Source organism: Sus scrofa, chromosome 17, assembly GCF_054392235.1.
Source record: "Sus scrofa isolate SSC_HxYL_T2T_F1_AM1 chromosome 17, Sscrofa_HxYL_maternal_Yorkshire_Landrace_v2.0, whole genome shotgun sequence".
Classification (NCBI taxonomy): domain Eukaryota; kingdom Metazoa; phylum Chordata; class Mammalia; order Artiodactyla; family Suidae; genus Sus; species Sus scrofa.
Window position 1 is genome coordinate 64,250,309 of NC_139399.1, and position 21,470 is coordinate 64,271,778.

At 41.8% G+C, this 21,470-nt stretch overlaps 1 protein-coding gene across 4 annotated transcripts in view; it reads right to left on the reverse strand.

Moving 5' to 3' along the window:
- LOC146395394 (uncharacterized) overlaps positions 1–21,470 on the reverse strand; it is a 172,639-nt gene that overhangs the window by 19,429 nt on the left and 131,740 nt on the right. Inside the window, exon 3 of one of the 4 annotated variants that reach the window (XM_085002899.1) lies at positions 2,804–3,145. The exons of the other annotated variants lie outside the window; for them this stretch is intronic. Coding sequence (XP_084859025.1) covers positions 2,804–2,851 — 48 coding nt within the window. The 5' untranslated portion in view covers positions 2,852–3,145. The remainder of the gene's footprint in view (positions 1–2,803; positions 3,146–21,470) is intronic. 4 annotated transcript variants of the gene reach the window in all.

A 21,470-nucleotide genomic window follows, 5' to 3' on the forward strand; every position in this document is an offset into this window, starting at 1 on the left:
GCATCCCCAGGGTCTTCCCTCTTTCCCCGGATCAGTTTCTCTTTCTTCTGGCCTCTGCTCTAACATCCACTCCCCCCCCCCTTTTTTTTCTTAACTTTATTGAGGTGAAATTCACATAACATAAAATTAGCCACTTTGAAAGTGAATAATTCAGTGACATTTAGTAAAATATATTCACAATGCTGTGCAAACCCCACATCTGTCTGGCTCCAAAACATTTTCATCACTTTCCCAGGAAACTTTGTGTCCATTCCGCTGCCACTTACGTCTCCCTGCCCCCAGCCCCTGGCAGACCACCACTCTGTGCCCTGTCTCTGTGAATATGCCTATTCTGGAACGCCTTTCCTTTTGATAGGCTTTCTTTAAAGAGTCTCAAAGAACCACCCTCATTCTGCCCTAGTCTCTGACATTGTTTTTTTTTAATGGAATATGGCATTATATGAAACTCCATTACTTGTATATTTGTCTTGTCTTCCCTGCTAGGTTGCAGGCTGCAATGAAGCAAACACCCTGTTTTGCTTACCGCTCTGCTCCCAGTGCCTGGCACATAGTAAGCTGTCCATAAATATTTGTCAAGTGAATAAAGACAGTCCTAGGAGGTCATCTAGTATTAACATTCTTTAGGTAGCAAAGGACAAAATTAACTTTGAACTAATTCGGGACAAAGATAAGTAAATAATTGAGGTACGTATTGGCTTATTTACCAACTGTGAGAGTGTCATGAGAACGACTCAACTGGCAGAACATAAGACTGAAACACCCCTGGGGGTCCATCAGTCTGTGTGTCATCTGTCTGTCTCTCTCCCTCTCTTTCTCATCTCATAGTCTCCGATAATTTTTTTTACATGGTGGTTGTCATATGAATCAGGTAACTATTACAAGTTTACCATTTATTTACCATCCATCCATCCATCCATCCTTCCATCCATCCATCTCTATCCATTAAACAATTTACTGGGCCCCACTGCCATGTTTCAGCACTTTTCTAAGTGCTGTAAAGGAAGCAATGACCAAGACTAAATCAGATAAGATGCTTTTTTTTTTTTTTTTTTTTTTGCCTGCCAGTAACATAAACTATAACAAGCAAGTGGGTGGCTATGTGGGAGAAAAGTGTTTCAGGCAGAGGAAGTGATGGAAACAAAGGACCCAAGGAAGAGCTGTGCCGAATGTGTTTAAGAAACAGCAAGAAGACAAGTGTGACTAAAAGTAGCATCAAAATTAAGGAGGTTGGTAGACCATGTGGTCAGAGAAACGGCACAGGGTAAGTGGTGCAGGGCCATATCGGCCACTAAAAATACAAGTTATTTCATCTGAAATAAGCCAGTGGAGGGTTTTAAGCAGAATAATGATGTTCCCTGACTCATGGTTCCAAAGTGATTCCACACCCAGCTGCTATGATGAGAATGAGACTGTAGGTGGGCAAAGCAAAGCAGGAAGACCTGTTCCCTGATGCCAGTGGCCCAAGAGAGATGATCATGGCGGGATGGGAGAAGCGCATGCGGCAAGCAGTGGGATTTTGAACTAATTCTGAATGTAGGACCAGTGGGATTGGCTGATGGATTGTCTATGAGGAATAGGGTGGGGATGGGGAGCTAGAAAAAGGAATATCCTCAAAGTCTGGGCCTGAGCCCCGGAAAGGGAGACGTGGCCATTGACCGAGGAGGGGCTTCTGGGGAAGTGTTTGGTGGGGAACAAGAGTTCGGATTTGGCCCTGTTAAGTCAGGAGATGCTGAATGCTATCTAGATCTGGACATGTAAATCTGGGACTCGGGACAAATTAGACCTTGGGACAGACAATGGCTTTTCAAATAAATTAAAATCATACATACGGAAATTGTGTAAATACAGGTTGTAGCCTCCCTCTTTTCATGGTGTCATGAAACCATGCTTTCAACTTTCCCTGGCTGCCCACATGACAGGAAATTCTGGGTCCTTCCAGCGGCCTCCAGAGCCCAGTTCCTTTTTGACCTCATCTCCTCCGTCTTCCCTCCAGCCAGCCACAAGGGCTCCTGCCTCTGTCTGGCGTGTTCTCTCCTCATGTTGTCTCTTGCCTCACCTCTTCAACAGCTTTGCTCTCATACCCCCTTCTCAGTGAGATGGACCAGATCACTACACCCAAGTTTGCAGGCCTCCTTGTGCCAAAGCCCTAGCCACACCCTTCTTGCAAGCCTCTAGCATTTATCTGTTGTCTACCTCTTTCCTTATACATTTCTAACTCCTAAGCGTAGGGACTAGGCTGCTGGCTCTCCCCCTGTGCTGTCAATGCCCAGGACACAGGAAACACTGGATAAATATTTTTGTTGCATGAAATGAAAGAGTGAATGAAAGCCCTGCTCTCTGAGTGTGACCTAGTTTGGCAAGTACTTCACCTCCCTGAAATGTTGGCTTTCTTCGACAAAATGAGACATTGGATGAAATGTTTTCCAGGGTGTCTGCCCACCCCAGTTCAGACTTCTAAACTTAGGATTCCAAAGACCAGTGGGGAAAAGGGAGTTTAATGCTAGAGTCCAGCTGCCCTGGTTCAAACATGGTCTCCATCCATTAGCCCTATCTTCTCTTTTTAACTGTGTTTCTCCTGAAAGGAGGAGGGAAATTATACCTAATGTATCAGTAGGGAACCAGGGAGAAAGAGAGAAGTCATACTAGTTATTCCCACTGTGGGAATGCATCATGAGGAATTGATTATACTCCAGACCCACTAGGTCTTGTTAATGAGAATACAATTGTCAAGCTCCTAGACTAAGTAGTAGTAAAAAAAACATAAGCAATGAATCAAAAAAAAAAAAAATTAAAGACATTGTACCTTGAAATTGAAGGTTTTTTTTTTTTGGTTTTTTTTTGTCATTTCCATTTTTGGGTGCCTAAAAGAGCCTTCTTTAGAAAGCAAGAAAAGGCAAACAATAAGAATTCAATTAGTGGAATTCCCATCATGGCTCAGCAGAAACCAAACTGACTAGCATCCATGAGGACACAGGTTCGAATCTTGGCCTTGCTTGGTGGGTTAAGGATCCAGTGTTGCTGTAGCTGTGGTGTAGGTCACAGACATGGCTTGGATCTGGCGTTGCTCTGGCTGTGGTGTAGGCCGGAGGCTGCAGCTCAGGTTTGACCCCTAGACTGAGAACTTCCAGATCCCGCAGGTGCAGCCCTAAAAAGACAAAAAAAAAAAAAAAAGAAAGAAAGAAAAAAAAAAAAGAAATCAATCAATTAGAAATTCAAAGGACTGGAGGTCCCGTCATGGTGCAGCGGAAACAAATCCGACTAGGAACCATGAGGTTGAGGGTTCGATCCCTGGCCTCTCTCAGTGGGTTAAGGATCTGGGGTTGCCATGACCTGTGGTGTAGGTCACAGACGCGGCCCGGATCCTGCATTGCTGTGGCTGTGGTGTAGGCCAGCAGCTATAGCTCCGATTAGACCCCTAGCCTAGGAACCTCCATATGCCTCGAATGTGGCCCTGAAAAGACAAAAAAGGCAACAACAACAACAACAACAACAAATATTTAAAGGACTTATAATTAAAAGAAGGAAAGTTGGGGTGAAGAGTGGGGTAACAGTTATTCAACTCATCCATTCTTTGCTTCCAAAAGAACGTGAGTGAGAATTTCTACTTAAGGGGAAGAAAAAGAAAAGCCAATTTATGCTGTCAGAGTCAGCCATTATTTTAGTCCCACAGCCCCCTGGTGAGCATAAGGTATTTTTATAGCTAGTGTTCATCTCTAGTGCTTACCCAATAATTAGATAATCCCTATAGCAATCTATTGTAGTCATGCCTATAAAAGATTTCTTATTGCATTTCCACATATGTCAATAGCTTTCATAAACCATAAATCAGGAAGATATTGCTGGCATTCGAGTTTTAAGCAATTAATGTTAATCAATATGAAAGGCAAAAGATGGATGTGGTTGGGCTTTTTTTTCCCCCCACTCTCTCCATACAATGAAGATGCTGAAACTCTATTTATTTGAATTAGTTCATCAGCCTTTGAGATTTGTCATTTATTTGAAATGACAGTTACTGTCCAACCATCATCATCATTATCTGATAATTCTTCCACCAGCCTAACTTTGCCTAGCACCATGACAGACCTTGAGTGTGGCCGGTATCGTAGCTCATGTTTCACGTTAACTGCTAAAACAGAACCAAGTCTCAAGGGTGGGGAAAATTTCAGTCCCCAAATACCCTCTGGAATGCCAGTGCAGGAGGTCCGTTAAAGCACAGCAATTGACCTTACAGTGTTGCAAAGTCTTTAGACATTCAGATTAAAATATTGATGAAAGTTTGGAGACACATCCCAGGCAATTACCTGTGCCTGTGCCCAGGTTGTTAGTCTTGGTCATAGAGATGGGGAAAAGACAAAATTGTCTGCTGTTGTTCCAGTATTTTGAAGACGGAGATGCCATTCTGTACCAGCCTTCTGAAGCAGGCACTGAGGGTTGCTTCCTAGGAGTCTCTTCCCCCTTCTTCCTTCCCAATAAGGCTGTGACTTTGTTCAGGTGTCCACCTCTCCTCCAGGCAGACCCTATGCTTTGGAGGAAGATGATAACACAGCCTTCCAGGTGGACCTGATTGGTACTAGGGTCCTTCCTCCAAGACATTATGCCACCATTGCCATATTCAGTTGTTTTATACTCATTTCCAGCAACTAAGTAAATTTAATCAGCAGGTTCTGGACCTCCTCTGGCAAACAAAGTGCAAATAAATAAGGATTCAAGTGCCTGACTTTGGTCTGAAATTCCAGAGGAGAGAAGACATGGGCTCTTCTTGGCATGCTTCTTTTTAAACAAGTTTGATGACCCTTGCTGAAAAATTCATAACAAGTAGAAAATATCTCTAGCGGTAATTACCACCAAAGCCTTAATTTATGTATATGCAGATACACAGAAAATCAACATGTGCTAAAACACTTTGATATTTATGAAACCTAGAGCTGTGGACAACATTATGAATGCTAACAGATGAAAACTGCATGCATTTACTCATGATTTAGACCATAAGATTAATTTACTAAACAGAATATAGAACGGCACTTCCCCATCATGGGACTGATACTCCAGTATTGTCCTGGCATCCCAGCTGGGGGAGAGGAAGGGATTCCTTGCAAATGCATTTGCACCCTTCAAATGGAACTCAGTCCCGAGCTCACCTTGGCCATGGCAGCCTACCTTCTGCCTACACACCGTGAACATCTATTGATTACCAGCCATGTGCCAGGTACCCAGTTAACCACCATACATACAATCTTTCCATTTAATCTTCACAACACCCAAAGGAGGTCAGTACTTATCACTCTGCCTCTACAGATAAGGAAAGGGAGAAACGGGGTGAGGGTCCATAACCAGCTCATGGTCACAAGGCTACAAGTGTTGGAGCCTGGGTGAGAATCCTTAACTATGGGGTCTAAATCCTAAGCTCCTAACCATTACAGAGCCCGCCCCTGGGTAACCACTGGTGGGTGTTTAACCAATGTTGCTAGAACCAGACTCCAGCTCTCGATTCACATTTTCATTTCCTGCATCTTTGTTAGTATAATCAGGCATTTGGGCTGAAAGCTAGTCCTTTCAAAAGCCAGCTACTACTGAATCTCCACTCTATTCAAACTCTTCATCCAATATTCATCATCCTCTGGGTTTTCTTCAGTCATCCATCCCTTCACCAGACATATGCATATATCATGCCTATTAGGACAGACACGATGCAGAGCAAAGTGGAGTGAAACATGGCCCCTGCTCTCTGGAAAATTGAAATTCAGAGGAGGAAGCAACAACTAAACCAATTAGTACGGCACAGCCCAAGATGCCAGCGTGTGGGCAGCAGGAGGCTTATCCAAACTGCACTGGGTGGAAGCACAAGATTGACAGGACTCCTGAAGCAAGGACCACTGCCGGGCTGAGATCCGAAGGGTGGTGGGAACTGGCTGGATAAAGATCTGAGGCTTGGTGGACAGTTTGGAGGCCACCTGAGGCTTGGTGGACAGGCATTGTAGGCTGAGGGAACAATATACATGGAGCTGAAACTAGCAGGAAGAACTATCAAATTATAACTAGCTCATAGTTTGGCATCTAAAGCTAACTGGCTGTAAAGCCTAGGGACCTAGGATATGTCTGCTTCTGTGGGTGAATAAGCCGTCACCGAAGCCCCAGAGCGTGGTCCAGGAGTTCACGCTGAGCTCTGAGAACGAGGCCCCACTCCTGCTTCTTTCTCACTTTGGGTGCATGTGCTGTAAGCGCGTGTGTTGCGAGTGTATGTGTGTGCTGTGTGTGGCAGGGGGAGTGCGTGGGCAGCCTCCACTGGAAGGCTCCTCTCTTGCCCTTGTGTCTTGCAGAGGGCTCCTCATCATCCCCTTTCCCTCCCTCCCTCCCTCTTGTTGAGGAAGACTCGGAAAACCACCCCCATGGTCCTCCACACCCTCTGCCATCACCGCATCCCTTTCAGTCCTGCAGAGAAGATGAGATGAGCTGCCAACAACTATTGCCCACATAAGGCACGCCAGGCTCTGCGGGGCCCTTCCTGGAGAGCGTGTCTGGAGCACTGGGCCAGGCGTCCAACATGCTGCTCAAAAATCTCTCTTTGTCGAGACATTATCTTTGTTTCTTTCGTCTTGCATTTGACTGAAGGTTGGAGTAACCTGGCTCTCCAGTATCCCTAGTGCACAAATGACTGGGAACTAGATGTCACTATAGGCTACATAAGAGACACAGACAGGTAGACAAGAAGGCTCCACCCACGTCCATCACTTGGCTCCAGCAGTCCTGGCCCAGGGCTGTGGACATGGATGAACAGGTGCCCATGCCCACGGACAAGCAAGTCGCCCTAGCCCAGTGGGCAGGATCTCACAGATCACAGAAGAAACTCACCCTAAGCAGAGCACCCTGATGTCTGTATGAAACTTGCATGTAGGAAAAAAAAAAATGTGAATGTGGCATCTTCTAATATTCTGTCTCCTGCAATCTACATCTATGATTTCTCTGTGAAGTTCTGTCAAGATACAGCCTGATGCAAAGAGCAGAGATGCCCTTGAGCTGGGCAAACCCTAAGATACTTCCCCATGAACTTTGTCAGCCTTTCTACACACTTAGACTTTTGGAAATAAAGCCTTCCACCAGAGCAGAGTAGCGTGGAACACACCTATCTGCTTGAATGATTTATTTAAAAGGCAAAAAAAAAAAAAAAAAAAAAAGGTGAAGAGGAGGCCAAAACCTCATTTAGTCATAGATGCCCCTGAAGAGTTTTCTGGGCATGGGTTCACCCTTTTCGTGACAATCTCAGAGGATGTGGTGTCCTCTGCAAAGGTTTAGAATCCCTGATTAGGTGAGATTTTTAGAGATGGGGTCGGGGGAGGGGGGGGAGCTTCTGCTTCTTCAGAAGAGAGCAGAGGTACCTCTGTCATCTGCCCTGAGATGAGCGGGATGCTCATTGCTCATTCAGGTAAGAAGCCCTTCCATCTGACACCACTGCTGCGTTCTGATGTACCTGCAACTCTCGTGATTTTACTACCCGTGCAAGGTGGCGCTTGCTGCCTCCAGCAAAAGACGCGAGCTATTTATTGCCTCATTGTACAGATGCTGCCAGAGATCGCACTGAACAATACAGATATCACAGAATTGTCTTTGGATGTCACGAGCTGCCAAAGTGGAGCTCAAACCAGAGCTTTGAGAACTTTATGCTAATGATCTTACACACATTCTGGGCTTAATTAGACGAGGCTGAAATAGAAGCCTGCTTCTAGCAGTCACACCCTTTTGTCAATATCTAAACAGGAATGTTTATCTCCTGGTTTGTGACTTAGCTCACAGTGTTGACAAGTGCTGCATTTTATTAGCAGAAACAAAGTTGAAGATCTACCCCTACAATATGCAAAAAGCAATTCTGTTTAGGATGGAGACGTGCACCCAAAAGAAAGGGAAGGTAGTCTTACCTGGGCATTCGCCTTTCTTTCCTTGGGAACACAACACACACACCCTGCTTCTCATCCTTGCTTTGTGCCGAGTTAGCTCTAGAAATAGTTGAAACTTTCCAGGTTTGCATGGAATGATGTGCTGGATGGGAGCGTTAATGTAGCCACAACCAGATATGCTGACCAAGCTGCCTCCTGAGGAATCAAGGCCACTTTCACCTCCCTGCGCCTCGGTTTCCTCGGTTTTAAAACAGGATAATAGGAGTTCCCGTCGTGGCTCAGTGGAAACAAATCTGACTAGTAACCATGAGGATGCAGATCAGATCCCTGGCCTTGCTCAGTGGGTTAAGGATCTGGTGTTGCCGTGAGCTGTGGTGTAGGTCGTGGATGAGGCTCGGATCTGGTGTTGCTGTGGCTGTGGTGTAGGTCAGCAGCTAAAGCTCTGATTTGACCCTAGCCTGGGCTCCTCCATATACCACAGGTGCGGCCCTAAAAAGACCAAAAAAAAAAAAAAAATTTAAAAAATAAGTAAATAAATGAAATGGGATAATACCTTCAGAGCATTGTTACCTGGGGATTACATTGAGGTAATAGCTGTAGGGTCCTTAGACCAGAGCTCGCCACTCTATGGTAGGTGTTTATAGGCGATCTTATTATCTCCAAAACAGGCATAAGCCCTGTAGACACAGAGCAAAGCTGCTGTGCAGTCGCAGGAGTTGGTACAAGTGTAGCACTTGGAGGAAGGTGCACAGGTGGGAAATCTGTGCACCTGTGAGCTGTTACTATCCCGTCCCCTGGATAGACCATCTCGAAACTGACCTATTACAGTCACTGATGTGCAGCTATCAATTTTGTGGACTTATGTGCATTTTGGACCCTATTTACAGGGTCGGATATTGTGCAAGGTGAAGGGGTTGGTGATGGACATGAGGACAGAGGGGGTGGGAAAGGGAAAAAAAAAGAAATCAATAGAAAGATGATTACTGAACTGTTTCATGACTTGTTAGTAAGAGCACCTTTTTCTGCTTTCTCTGTGCTTCAGGGAACTTTCCATCCCTTTCGGCTGGTTTAAACTGGCCCAATCACTAGGAACACGCTTAATAAAGAGATGGGAGATTCTCTTTTTATTATTTTTGGCCCGTGATGCTCTGGTTTAAACTAATTACAAGGAGGCCCAAGGCGCTGGTTCACTCACTTTTAGGTAAAACTACAACACGGCTGCATTCAATGGGGAAGAGGTTTCAACTCTCTGGACTTGAGGAAGGCATTCTAGCTGGTACCTGTCTCACCTGGAGTCATGCCAAAGGGTGAGACTCATGAGGATGACAATGACAATAGGCAATCCAGGTGTTCCCCAGGGTCCCCATCCCTCAAGACCTAGGCAGGATTGTTCCAGTCCTAATCCCCAGCCTGGAGGACCCCTAGTTTCCCCCCACCTGGCTGCTGATGCCCATGGGATTTAGCTGTCCTGATTCAACTTCTAAGCAGAAAGAAGCAATCTCTGTGAACACAGATGCTCCATGAAGCCCGTGGCCTCCACCGCAGGGCTTTCCTCTTCCTCTTCCCTCTCAGCCTCCTCTCCCATCCTCCACCCTCCCACCCCCACAAAGAATTCCTATTTTGTTCCTCATCTCATGATAGACAATACTGTCCCCTTCTTGGAATATGTGGTTCCAGCCACCAAGACCTACCTTCTGCCAACAGCTGCAACCAAGAAAACGAAAATGCAAATGAACACATCTGCAAAACTGAAACAGACTCAGACATGGACAACAGGCTTGTGGTTGCCAAGGGGCAGGAGAGGGAAGGATTGGGAGTTTGGACTTAGCAGATGCAAACTAGTATATGTAAGGATGGATAAATGACAAGGTCCTATTGTACAGCACAGGGAACTCTACTCCGCATCCTGGGATAAGCTATGGAAAAGACTGTGTGGGAGAACATGTATAACTGAGTCACTCTGCTATGCAGCAGAAATTAACACAACCTTGTAAATACTTCAATAAAATTTCTAAAATGCAAATAAGACAATAACAATAACAGAAAGTGTAGAACTCACTACAGAAATGATAGAGGGCATTCTTTAAGTCTTCATTATAAAGGTTATCCAGTCTTTATCGAACCATCTGATTTAAAACTTCTAACAACCCCATGAGGTAGGTGTTATTACTAGTATCCTTCCCACTAACCTTTACACCAGTGGTTCTCAACTGGGGACATTTGACAATAACTGGAGACGTTTTTGGTTGTCACAAATGGGGGAGGGAGCTGCTGGCATTTAGTGGGTAGAGGCCAGGGACGCTGTTAAACTTCCTACAATGCACAGAGCAGTCTCTCAGCTCCAAATGTCAAGTGCCAAAGTTGAGAAATCTTGCTTTAGAACAGTTTAAAAAACTAAGTCTCCATTAGCTAACTTGTCCAAGGGTGCAAGTATTAAAGGGCAAAGAGGAAGGGATAAATTAGGAGTATAGAATTAACAGATACATGCCACTATATATAAAATAAACAACAAGGATTTACTGTAGAACACAGGGAACTATATTCAGTGTCTTGTAATAATCTCTAATGGAAAAGAACCCGAATATATATAAAACTGCATCACTTTGCTGTACACCTGAAACAAACACAATACTGTAAATCAAGTACAGTTCAATTTTTTTAAAAAAAGGGGGGCAAAGGTGGGCTCTGCCTGTGCCAATGGCTTTCCAAGTCCAGGTTTTCATCTATGACACGAGATCTCTGTTTTAATGATCTATTGCTAAGTAACAACATTACAGGAACCCAGCAGCTTATAACAACTCACAGTTTGTGCAAAGCTTAGCTGGGTGCGCTGCTTAGGATTTCACAAGGCTGTAATTCAGGCATCAGCTGGGGCTGGGGTACCATGTGAGGCTCACCTGGGAAGGATCAGCCTCCAAACTCACTCAGTGTGTTCTCAGAATTTTTTTTTTTTTGGGGGGGGGGGCAGCTGGAGGACTGTTCTTGCCAGCCATCAGTTGGAGGCTGTCTTCAGCTCCTAGAGGCTGCCCACAGTTCCTTCTCACATGGGGTCGCCCGACATGAGCACTCACTTCCCCAAAGCTAGCCAGAGAGAAACGCCAGCAGGGCAGGCATGATAACTGTATGTCATCCAATCACATGCATCCATCTTCATCACCTTTCCTGTCCTGTATTGATCAGAAGCAACTCACACATCCCACTCTCCCACCCACACTTATGAAGAGATTATCCAGCTCATGAACCCCAGGGGTGGGGAGGGGACCATATTAAGACTGTCCCCCATACTATTCATGAAATCACTACCTTGAAGGTAGTTTCCTTTGAGGGTGTCAATTTCATGGGCCATATCCTTGCAAATATTTATGTATCTGTCCTATCCTCACAGACTTCAATAAATATTTACACAAGGCCTACTACAAGTGCGAAGCCCTGGGCTGATAACAGGTTAAGGCAAACACAGCAAAGATATTTCTGAAAGGCAACTTGTTAAGGCTTCTGGACCACTCCCTGAAATCCATACTCAATGCCCTAAATTGTGAAAGAGAAGCTCAATGGACTACACACACACACACACACACACACACACACACACACACACACACACACACAGAGCCAGATGATCTGATGATAGATAATCACATGGCATCTCATTTAATTTCAAAAGGAAAAGCACAAAACCCATCCCTCCTTTAAACCCCTACTTCTGTCTCTCCACCCATATTTGTCCTTCCATTCTCTCTCTTATTTTTCTCACCCAGGCTCTTGATGGACACCCCTTGCTGGCTTTCAGACAGAGAGAGGTCAGAAAATTCAGAACCAAAATCCTACATTTATTCCAAAACTGTCATATATATTAGTGAGAACCTTCGGCTGCAAGCAACAGAAAAGAATTCTGGTGATGCTAAATGAAAAGGAAATGAAGGAAAAAAAGGGAACTACAGCAGTTGTGAACGATGCACCAATGCAAAAATTAAAAAAATTCTAGTACAATAGAGTTTGAAAAAGCTTCCCCTTGGCCAGGGTGTGGTATGGGTGGGAGGGTGAAAATCTCTGATCTGTGTCAGGCTACGGTTTAACACGTTAAATTAACAGCAGGGTTTTAGCAAACCTCCATGTCTCTTTGCTAGAGAGCAAATGTGTTTCCGTTTGATTTTTTTTTTTTTTTAATGTTGCATGGTTTTGCTTTGTTTCCCAATTTAGTTCTTGCTTTTTTTTTTTTTTTTTTTTAATGCTACCTGATCAAGACCTGTGGTGATTAACCTACCCTTTGGATCTAGGTTAATTTTAATTAAACAATCCTCCAACTCTCAATAGTCTAAACGTTTGTTTCTTCTGCAGTTCTTATCACAGGGCAATTTTGTAGAACTCTATAGATTTTCTGAGAAATTGCTTTATCAATTTTTCCCTGCAGCCGTACACTGAAGCTGACTTGTATCACTAGCTGTTGCTTTAAATTAATTTTCCTTTTTTTCCAGTTTTTTTTTTTCTGTTGGGCTAGTTAATCCCTACATTAATTTCATCACCTTCGGAATAACAATTAACAGTGGTTGTGATTGGTTCCCTGACTCTAAAATTGGCCTCACTAGCCTCCACATTTATCTTGCCTTAATGATCAAATTTGTTCAATGTAAGATTTTTTTTTTCCCCCAAGATACCAGTTTTCTGTATTCAACTTGGGATCTAAACCTCAAGCTGTGTTCTTTTTGCCTCTTACATCATCACCAGCAATAAAGATTTTACTGTCAGAACTTGGCTGACAAATTTGCAGGCTCTTTATTACTAGCAATGATGGACTATAAGAAGCAGGAAAAACACAGCTTGAATTTCATTCCCAGCTTGAATTTGCAAGACTGGCATTTAGAAAAATTATCTTGTGACTTCATAAACCAAGAAAATTTATGGATGAAAGTCACAGAATTAATAGAAAACTCTCTCCACCATGTCCTTATGAAATGACTTTAGTAGAGTCACTGCACAGTATGGATTTGGTCAAGTCTCCACTAACACAATAAAATGTATAGATAATACATGTGAATCCCTTTTATTTCAATAACCTAGATAATTCAAGATAGAGGAATTTGAAGAAGTGAACTATCTTTCTAGACGACGAGAATTTGCACTATTGTGTTCCAAGAATACACACTAAATTTGTGGTTCAGTGGAAAGCTAGGCATTTTCCAGACTAGAGGGTTATCTATTCTATGGGAGCTTTTTTTTAGGGCCACACCTGCTGCATATGGACGTTCCCAGGCTAGGGCTTGAACTGGAGCTGCCGCTGCCGGCCGCAGCCACTCAGGATCTGAGCCACATCTGCCACCCACACCACAGTATAGGAGCTACTTCATAGCTTTGTAAAGTATAGATAATTGATAGCAAAGTCAAATCATTCTCATCTACAGACATATAAATTCTGTTCTGTGCAGTAGAAGCTGATCTTCCCTCCTCCGCTGTGAAAGAAGATGGTTTTGTCTTCATTTGCACATTTGTTTGATCATCCCTTTATTCTGTTTGAATGTATGAATTTTAGACATTCCCTTGCACCTGGTTTCCCCATTGATTGAATTAGAGTCTCTAACAATGTTCATTTTATATCAGAGAGTCATGATTTACTTTTACTTTTTTGGAAAATTATCTTTTAACAACACACAATCACTGCAGATAAGCTCCCAGATTATGCTGCAATAAAGTGGTAAGGTACTTCCCTGAAATAATGCTGTGAAATATTTTAATATTTAATATACTATTTAAAATATTTAACAGTAGTATTTTAAAATACTAAGCTTGGGAGTTCGTGTTGTGATACAATAGAAACAAACCCGACTAGTATTCATGAGGACATAGGTTTGATCCCTGGCCTCACTCAGTAGGTTGGGGATCCAGGATTGCCGTGAGCTGTGGTGTAGGTAGTGGATGTGGCTTGGATCCTGCATGGCTGTGGCTGTGGCTGTGCCAGCAGCTGTAGCTCTGATTCATCCCCTAGCCTGAGACCCTCCATATGCTGCAGGTGCAGCCCTAAAAAGCATAAATAAATAAATAAATAAAACAGTTGAAGAGCAACCATGATATAGTACCATGATGTACCACTGTGTAATAGAACAGTGAAACACTACCATGAAGTACTGCCACAAACTACTACCATGGAGTGCTACTCTGAAGGAACACTGTAAAGCAGTACCATGGAAGAGTATGGTGACACAGTACTGTAGTATAGTACTGTAAGGTAGTGCCATGAAGAAATACCATGAAATACTACCTCAAAGAACTACTCTGAAGAAGCACCATAAAGCAGTCCTATGAAATAGTACAATGATGAAGTACCAGGAAATAAAGGCCAAATTTAGGAGTCACGTACACATGGTTTCTATTTCCAGATTTGTTCTTGTTGCCTGGATAAACTCTCAGGTGAATTATTTAAATTCTCCTAGGTTCATTACCTCATATGTAAAATGCAGTTAATAATAATATCTACCATGTGGGTTTTGTTGTGAAATAATGCAAATTACTACAAATTTCTAGTAATCACTATTACTTATTGTTCTGATAATACGTATTATCCTTAAACAGGCTTTAATGTAAAATTTTGTGTGGACATAATCTCACTAAACTGGCTAGTTGCTTGAAAATTCCAATTAGACTTCTTGGACCTCATTCATGAACTTCTAACTTAGGGCCACCATCCTTTTAAAATAATAATAATAATAATATTCAGGAGTGGTGATTTTATTTGCTTTGTGAATGTATAGCCATAAAGACATGAATATGTTGGCCCATTTTAATTGTTCACCTACATTAAAAACATATGTATCTAAAATTCCAGAGGCAGACCAAGTTTTCTTCATCTTGTTTCTGAGAAAGTAAAAAGAATCCAAATGTACTTTGTCAGCAACTCAGAAGATGTGACTCGAATCTTCACAGGAGGAAGGAGCACAGAGGAAGCCTGCTCCAATGATACTTAACTTGGCTCCCCCCTGGAGTAACGCTTTCTAGCCGTGAAGCACAACCCACATCAAAAACAAAAAGAGAAGGTCCCAAATTTACCCTATAGAACGGACATTGTTACATATGGAGATATGTATCTAGAAACTCAGGAACTTTGAAGCTGGCATTACCCTTTCAGGGAAAAAAAAATCATCAGATGCACAGACTTAGGTTCAATGGTTTTTACCACAGGACAATTTTAGAGTGAAAAATTAGAGACAACCTTAATACTCAACACAAATGAATGAATTATGCTTCTTCCTTATAATGGAAAGTTATCCAGCTCTTATAACTCTTAATAACACTTAATAATATAGAAAATGCTCAGAATGTAAATGCTACATTTAGAAAGAAAAAAAATAAAATTATATGTGTTCTATGCTATCAGTTTTGTAACACTTCATAGGGACACACACAGGGAGTGTATGCACACACATGTGTACACAAGCACACAGAATGATGAGCTGGAGGAAATAGTCCAAAATATTTATAATACTTATCTCTTAGTGAGATGATGGGTGAGGTTATTATTTTTCTTTAAATTACTGTAAATTCCCCAAATTTTCAACAATGAGCATATGCTATTATTATAGTTGATAAAACAAATATTTTTAAAACAATAGAAGAGAGAAAAAGAGGTACAAACTTCCAGTTGCAAAATAAATAAGTGACAAGTATGAACTGTACAGTGAGGGGAACATGGTCAATAATTAAGTAATGTCTTTTATGGTGACTGTAACTAGACTTATTGTGGAGATCATTTTGAAAAGTATAGAAATATCAAATCATATGTTGTGTAACAAGAACTAACATAGTGTTGAAGGTCAATTATACTTCAAAAACAAGCTTTCAGAAAGAGATCAGATTTTCAGTTCCCAGAAATGAGATGGGGTGGAGTGGGAAGGATTGGATGAAGTCAATCAAAAAGGTACAAACTTCCCAATATAAGGTAAATAAGCACTAGAGACAGGATTAAGATGGCAGAATACAGGACTGGAGCTCAACTTCTCTCATAAAAACAACAAAATTTCAACCAAATGTTGAACAACCTTCAACCAAATGGACTGGAAACCTTCAAAAAGATATCCTACTCCAGAAGACAGAGAGGAGGCCACATCAAGAGGTAGGAGGGGTGATTATGTGATATAAGCAACCCCATACCTCCTGGGTGGGAAGCCCCACAGACTGGAAAGTAATTGTATCACAGAGACTCACCTACAGGAGTGAGAGTCCTGAGCCCCACGTCAGGTCCCCATGCATGGGGATCTGGCACCAGAAGAACGAGCCCCTGGAGCATCTGGCATTGAATGCCAGTAGGGCTTGTGCACAGGAACTCCAGGGGACTGTGGGAAATGGAGAACCCATTCTTAAAAGGCGCACACAGGTTTTCATCTGCACTGGGTCTATGGGCAAAGCAGAGTCTCCATAGGAATCTGGGTTGGACCTGACTGCAGTTCTTGGAGGACCTCCTGGGAAAACGGGGTGACTGTGGCTCATTGTGGGGTAAGAACATTGGAGGCAAAGCTCTCGGGAATATTCATCAGTGTGTGTTTCTCTGAAGGTGGCGATTTTGGGAAAATATGGCCCCAGCCATCATTGCTGAAAAGCTCCAGGCCAAACAATAATCCGGGTGGGATCACAGCCCTGCCCATCAGTAAACAGGCTGCCTAAAAACCCCCAGGCACAGCTACCTCTAATCTCACCCAGAGACAAAGCCCCACCCACCATAGGGATAGGAATCACTAACACCTACCAGTGGGCAGGCACCAGTCTCTCCCATCAGGAAGACTACAGTAAGCCCCTTTACCAACTTCACCCACAAGGGGGGCAGACATCAGAAGTAAGATGTCTATTGTCTGCAAAAAGGATACCACACCAAAAACTTATAAAAATGAAAAGGCAGAAAACTATAACTCAGATAAGGGAAAAAGAAGAAAAACCAGGAAAACAACTAAATGATCTGGAGATTATGAGCCTCCAGGAAAAAGACTTCAGACTGATGATGCTTAAGATGATACAAGACATTAGAAATAAACTGGAGGCAAAATGGATAACTTACAGAAAACATTGAACAAAGAAATACAAGATTTAAAACTTAAGTAAGCAGAGATGCAAAATACAACAACTGAAATAAAAAATTCCTTAGAAGCAACCAAGAGCAGAATACGGGAGGCAGAAAAATGAATAAGCAAGGTGGAGGACAAACTAATAGAAATCACTAATGAGGAACAGAAAAGAGAAAAAAAGATTGAAAAGAAATGAAGAGAGTCTCAGAGAACTCTGGGACAATGTTAAACCACCAACATCCATATTATATGGGTTCCAGAAGGAGAAGAGAGAGAGAAAGGGTCAGAAAAAATATTTGAAGAGATAATAGACAAAAACTTCCCTAACTTGGGAAAGGAACCACTCACTCAAATCCAGGAAGCACAACAAGTACCATATAAAATAAACCCAAGGAGGAACACCCCCAGACACATATTAATCAAACTGACCAAAATTAAAGACAAAGAGAAAATCTTGAAAGTAGCTAGGGAAAAGAAACAAATGACATACAAGGGAACCCCAATAAGGTTATCAGCAGATTTTTCAGCAGAAACTCTGCATGTCAGAAGGGAGTGGCATGATATACTCAACATGAAGAAAGGGAAAAACCTTCAACCAAAATTACTTTACCCAGCAAGGCACTCATTCAGATTTGAAGGAGAAATCAAAAGCTTTACAGATAAGCAAAAGCTAAGGGAATTCAGCAACACTAAACCAGCTTTACAACAAATACTAAAGGAACTTTTCCAGGCAGAAAAGAAAAAGCCACAACTAGAAAAAAAAAAAAAATACCACAAATGGCAAGGCTTGTCAGTAAAGGCATCTATACAGTAAAGATAGGAAATCATCTACACACAATTATGCTAACAAAATCAGAAATCGTGAGAAGAGGAGGATACAAATGCAGGACAGTGTAGACACACTTGCAATTAAGGGACCAACAACTTAAAGTGATCTCGTATTTATATAGACTCCTATATCAAAACTTCGGGGCAAGTGCAAACCAAAAATCTACAATTGATGTACACACAAATAAAAAAAATCAACTCAAATACAACACTAAAGATAGTCATCAATCCACAAGAGGGGAGAACAAGAGAAAAAGGGAAGAAAAAAGAACAACAAAAGCAAATCTAAAACTGTTAATAAAATGGCAATAAGAACATACATATCAATAATTATCTTAAATGTAAATGGCCTAAATACCTCAACCAAAACACACAGACTGGCTGAATGGATACAAAAACAAGACTCATATATATGCTGTCTTCAAGAGGCTCACTTCACTTCTAGGGTCACATACACATTGAAAGTGAGAGGATGGAAGAAAATATTCGATGCAAATAGGAATCAAAAGAAAGCTGGTGTGGCAGTACTCATATCAGACAAAATATACCTTAAAATAAAGAATATTTTAAGAGACAAGGAAGGATATTACATAATGATCAAAGGATCAATCCAAGAAGAAAATATAACAATTTTAAATATATATGCACCCAACATATAATCACCACAATAAAGAAGGCAAATGCTAACAATCTTAAAAGGGGAAATTGACAATAACACAATAATAGTGGGGGACTTAACACCATGCTTATAGCAATGGAAAAATCATCCAGGAAACACAGACCCTGAATGAAGCATTAGACCAGACGGACCTTAATAGATATTTATAGGACATTACATCCAAAAGCAGCAGAATACACATTCTTCTCAAGTGCACATGGAACATTCTCTAAAATTGATCACATTCTGGGCCACAAATCAAGCCTTGGTAACTTTTAAGAAAATTGAAATCATATCAAGCATCTTCTCTGACCACGTTGCAATATGACTGGAAATCAACAAGAAAAAAACTGCAAAAAAGCCCACAAACACATGGAAACTAAACAACATGCTACTGAACAACCAATGGACCACTGAAGAAATCAAAGAGGAAATTAAAAAATACCTACAAGCAAATGACAACGAAGATATGACACTCCAAAACCTATGGGATGCAGCAGAAGCTGTTCTAAGAGGGAAGTTTAGAGCAATAGAAGCCTACCTCAGGAAACAAGAAAAAGCTCAAAAAAGCAACCTATGTTTATATCTAAAGCAGCTAGAGAGAGAACAGACAAGACCTAAAGTTAGTAGAAGGAAAGAAATCATAAAGATCAGAGCAGAAATCAATGAAATGGAAATGAAGAAAAGCATAGAAAACATCAATGAAACTAAAAGCTGGTCCTTTGAAGAAATCAACAAAATTGATAAACCCTTAGCTAGACTTATCAAGAGAGAGGACTCAAATCAATAAAATTAGAAACGAAAAAGGAGGAATTCCCATTGTGGCACAGCAGAAAGGAATCCAACTAGGAACCATGAGGTGGCAGGTTCAATCCCTGGCCTCACTTAGTGGGTTGAAGATCCAGCATTACCATGAGCTGTGGTGTAGGTCACAGATGTGACTCAGATCTGGCACTGCTGTGGTTCTAGCGTAGGCTGGCGGCTACAGCTCCGATTCAACCCCTAGCCTGGGAACCTCCATATGTTGTGGGTGTGGCCCTAAAAAGAAAAAAAGAAAGAAAGAAATGCAAAAGGAGAAGTCATAATGGACATCACAGAAATACAAAGGATCATGAGAGACTACTATATGCAACTATACTACAATAAAATGGAAAACCTAGAAGAAATGGACAAATTCTTAGAAAATCACAATCTTCCAAGACTAAACCAAGATAAAATAGAAAAGATGAATGGACCCATCACAAGAACTGAAATTGAAACTGTGATTAAAAAAACTGCCAACAAACAAAAGTCCAGGACCAGATGGCTTCACAGGCAAATTATATCAAACATTTAGAGAAGAGCTAACACCTATCCTTCTGAAACTATTTCAAAAAATTGCAGAGGAAGGGACACTCCCAAACTCATTCTGTGAGGTCACCATCACCCTGATACCAAAACCAGACAAAGATACCACAAAAAAAGAAAACTACAGACCAATTCCACTGATGAATATCGATGCAAAAACCCTCAACAAAATACTAGCAAACCACATCCAACAATACATGAAAAGGATTGTACATCATGATCAAGTGGGATTTATCCCAGGGATGCAAGGGTTCTTCAATATCCACAAATCCATCAGTGTGATACACCACATTAACAAACTGAAGAATAATAACCATGTGATCCTCTCAATAGATGCAGAGAAAGCCTTTGGCAAAATCCAACACCGGTTTCTGATAAAAACCCTTCAGAAACTGGGCATAATGGGAACCTACCTCAACATGATAAAGGCCATATATGACAAACCCACAACAAACATGATTCTCAATGGTGAAAAGCTGAAAGAATTCCCACTGAGATCAGGAACAAGACAAGGATGTCCGTTCTCGCTACTACTCTTCAATGTAGTTTTGGAAGTCCTAGCCACAGCAATCAGAGAAGTAAAAGAAATAAAAGGAGGAGTTCCTGTTGTGGCACAGTGGTTAACAAATCCGACTAGGAACGATGAGGTTGCGGGTTCAGTCCCTGCCCTTGCTCAGTGGGTTGGCGATCCGGCATTGCCGTGAGCTGTGGTGTGGGTTGCAGATGCAGCTCGGATCCCGCATTGCTGTGGCTCTGGCGTAGGCCGGTGGCTGCAGCTCCGGTTTAACCCCTAGCCTGGGAATCTCCATATGCCGCGGGAGTGCAACAAAGAAATAGCAAAAAGACAAAAAAAAAAAAAAAAAAGAAAGAAAAGAAAAGAAAAAAGGAATCCAAATTGGAAAGGAAGAAGCAAAACTACCACTATTTGCAGATGACATGATACTATACCTAGAGAATCCTAAAGACTCTACCAGAAAACTGTTAGAGCTCATCCATGAATTTGGCAAAGTCACAGGATACAAAATCAATACACAGAAATTGACTGCATTTCTATACACTGACAATGAAAGATCAGAAAGAGAAATTAGGGAAGCAATCCCATTTACCACCACATCCAAAAAGAATAAAATACTTAGGAATAAACCTACCTGAAGAGACAAAAGACCTGTACTCTGAAATCTATAAGACACTGATGAAAGAAATCAAAGATGACACAAACAGATGGAAAGATAGACCATGCTCGTGGATTGGAAGAGTTAATATTATCAAAATGGCTATACTATGTAAGGCAATCTGCAGATTCAGTGCAATCCCTATCAAATCACCAAGGACATTTTTCACAGAACTCCAACAAAATATTTTAAAGTGTGTTTGGAAGCACAAAAGACCCAGAATAGCCAAAGACATCCTGAAAAAGAAAAATGGAGCTGGAGGAATCAGGCTCCCGGACTTCAGACTATACTACAAAGCAACAATCATCAAAACCACATGGTACTGGCACAAAGACAGAAATATAGATCAGTGGAACAGGATAGAAAGCCCAGAATTAAACCCATGCACCTACAGCCAACTAATCTATGACAAAGGAGGCAAGGATGTTCAATGGAGAAAAGATAGCCCATTCAGTAAGTGGTTTTGGGAAAACTGGACAGCCACGTGTAAAAGAATGAAATTAGAACACTCCCTAACACCATACACAAA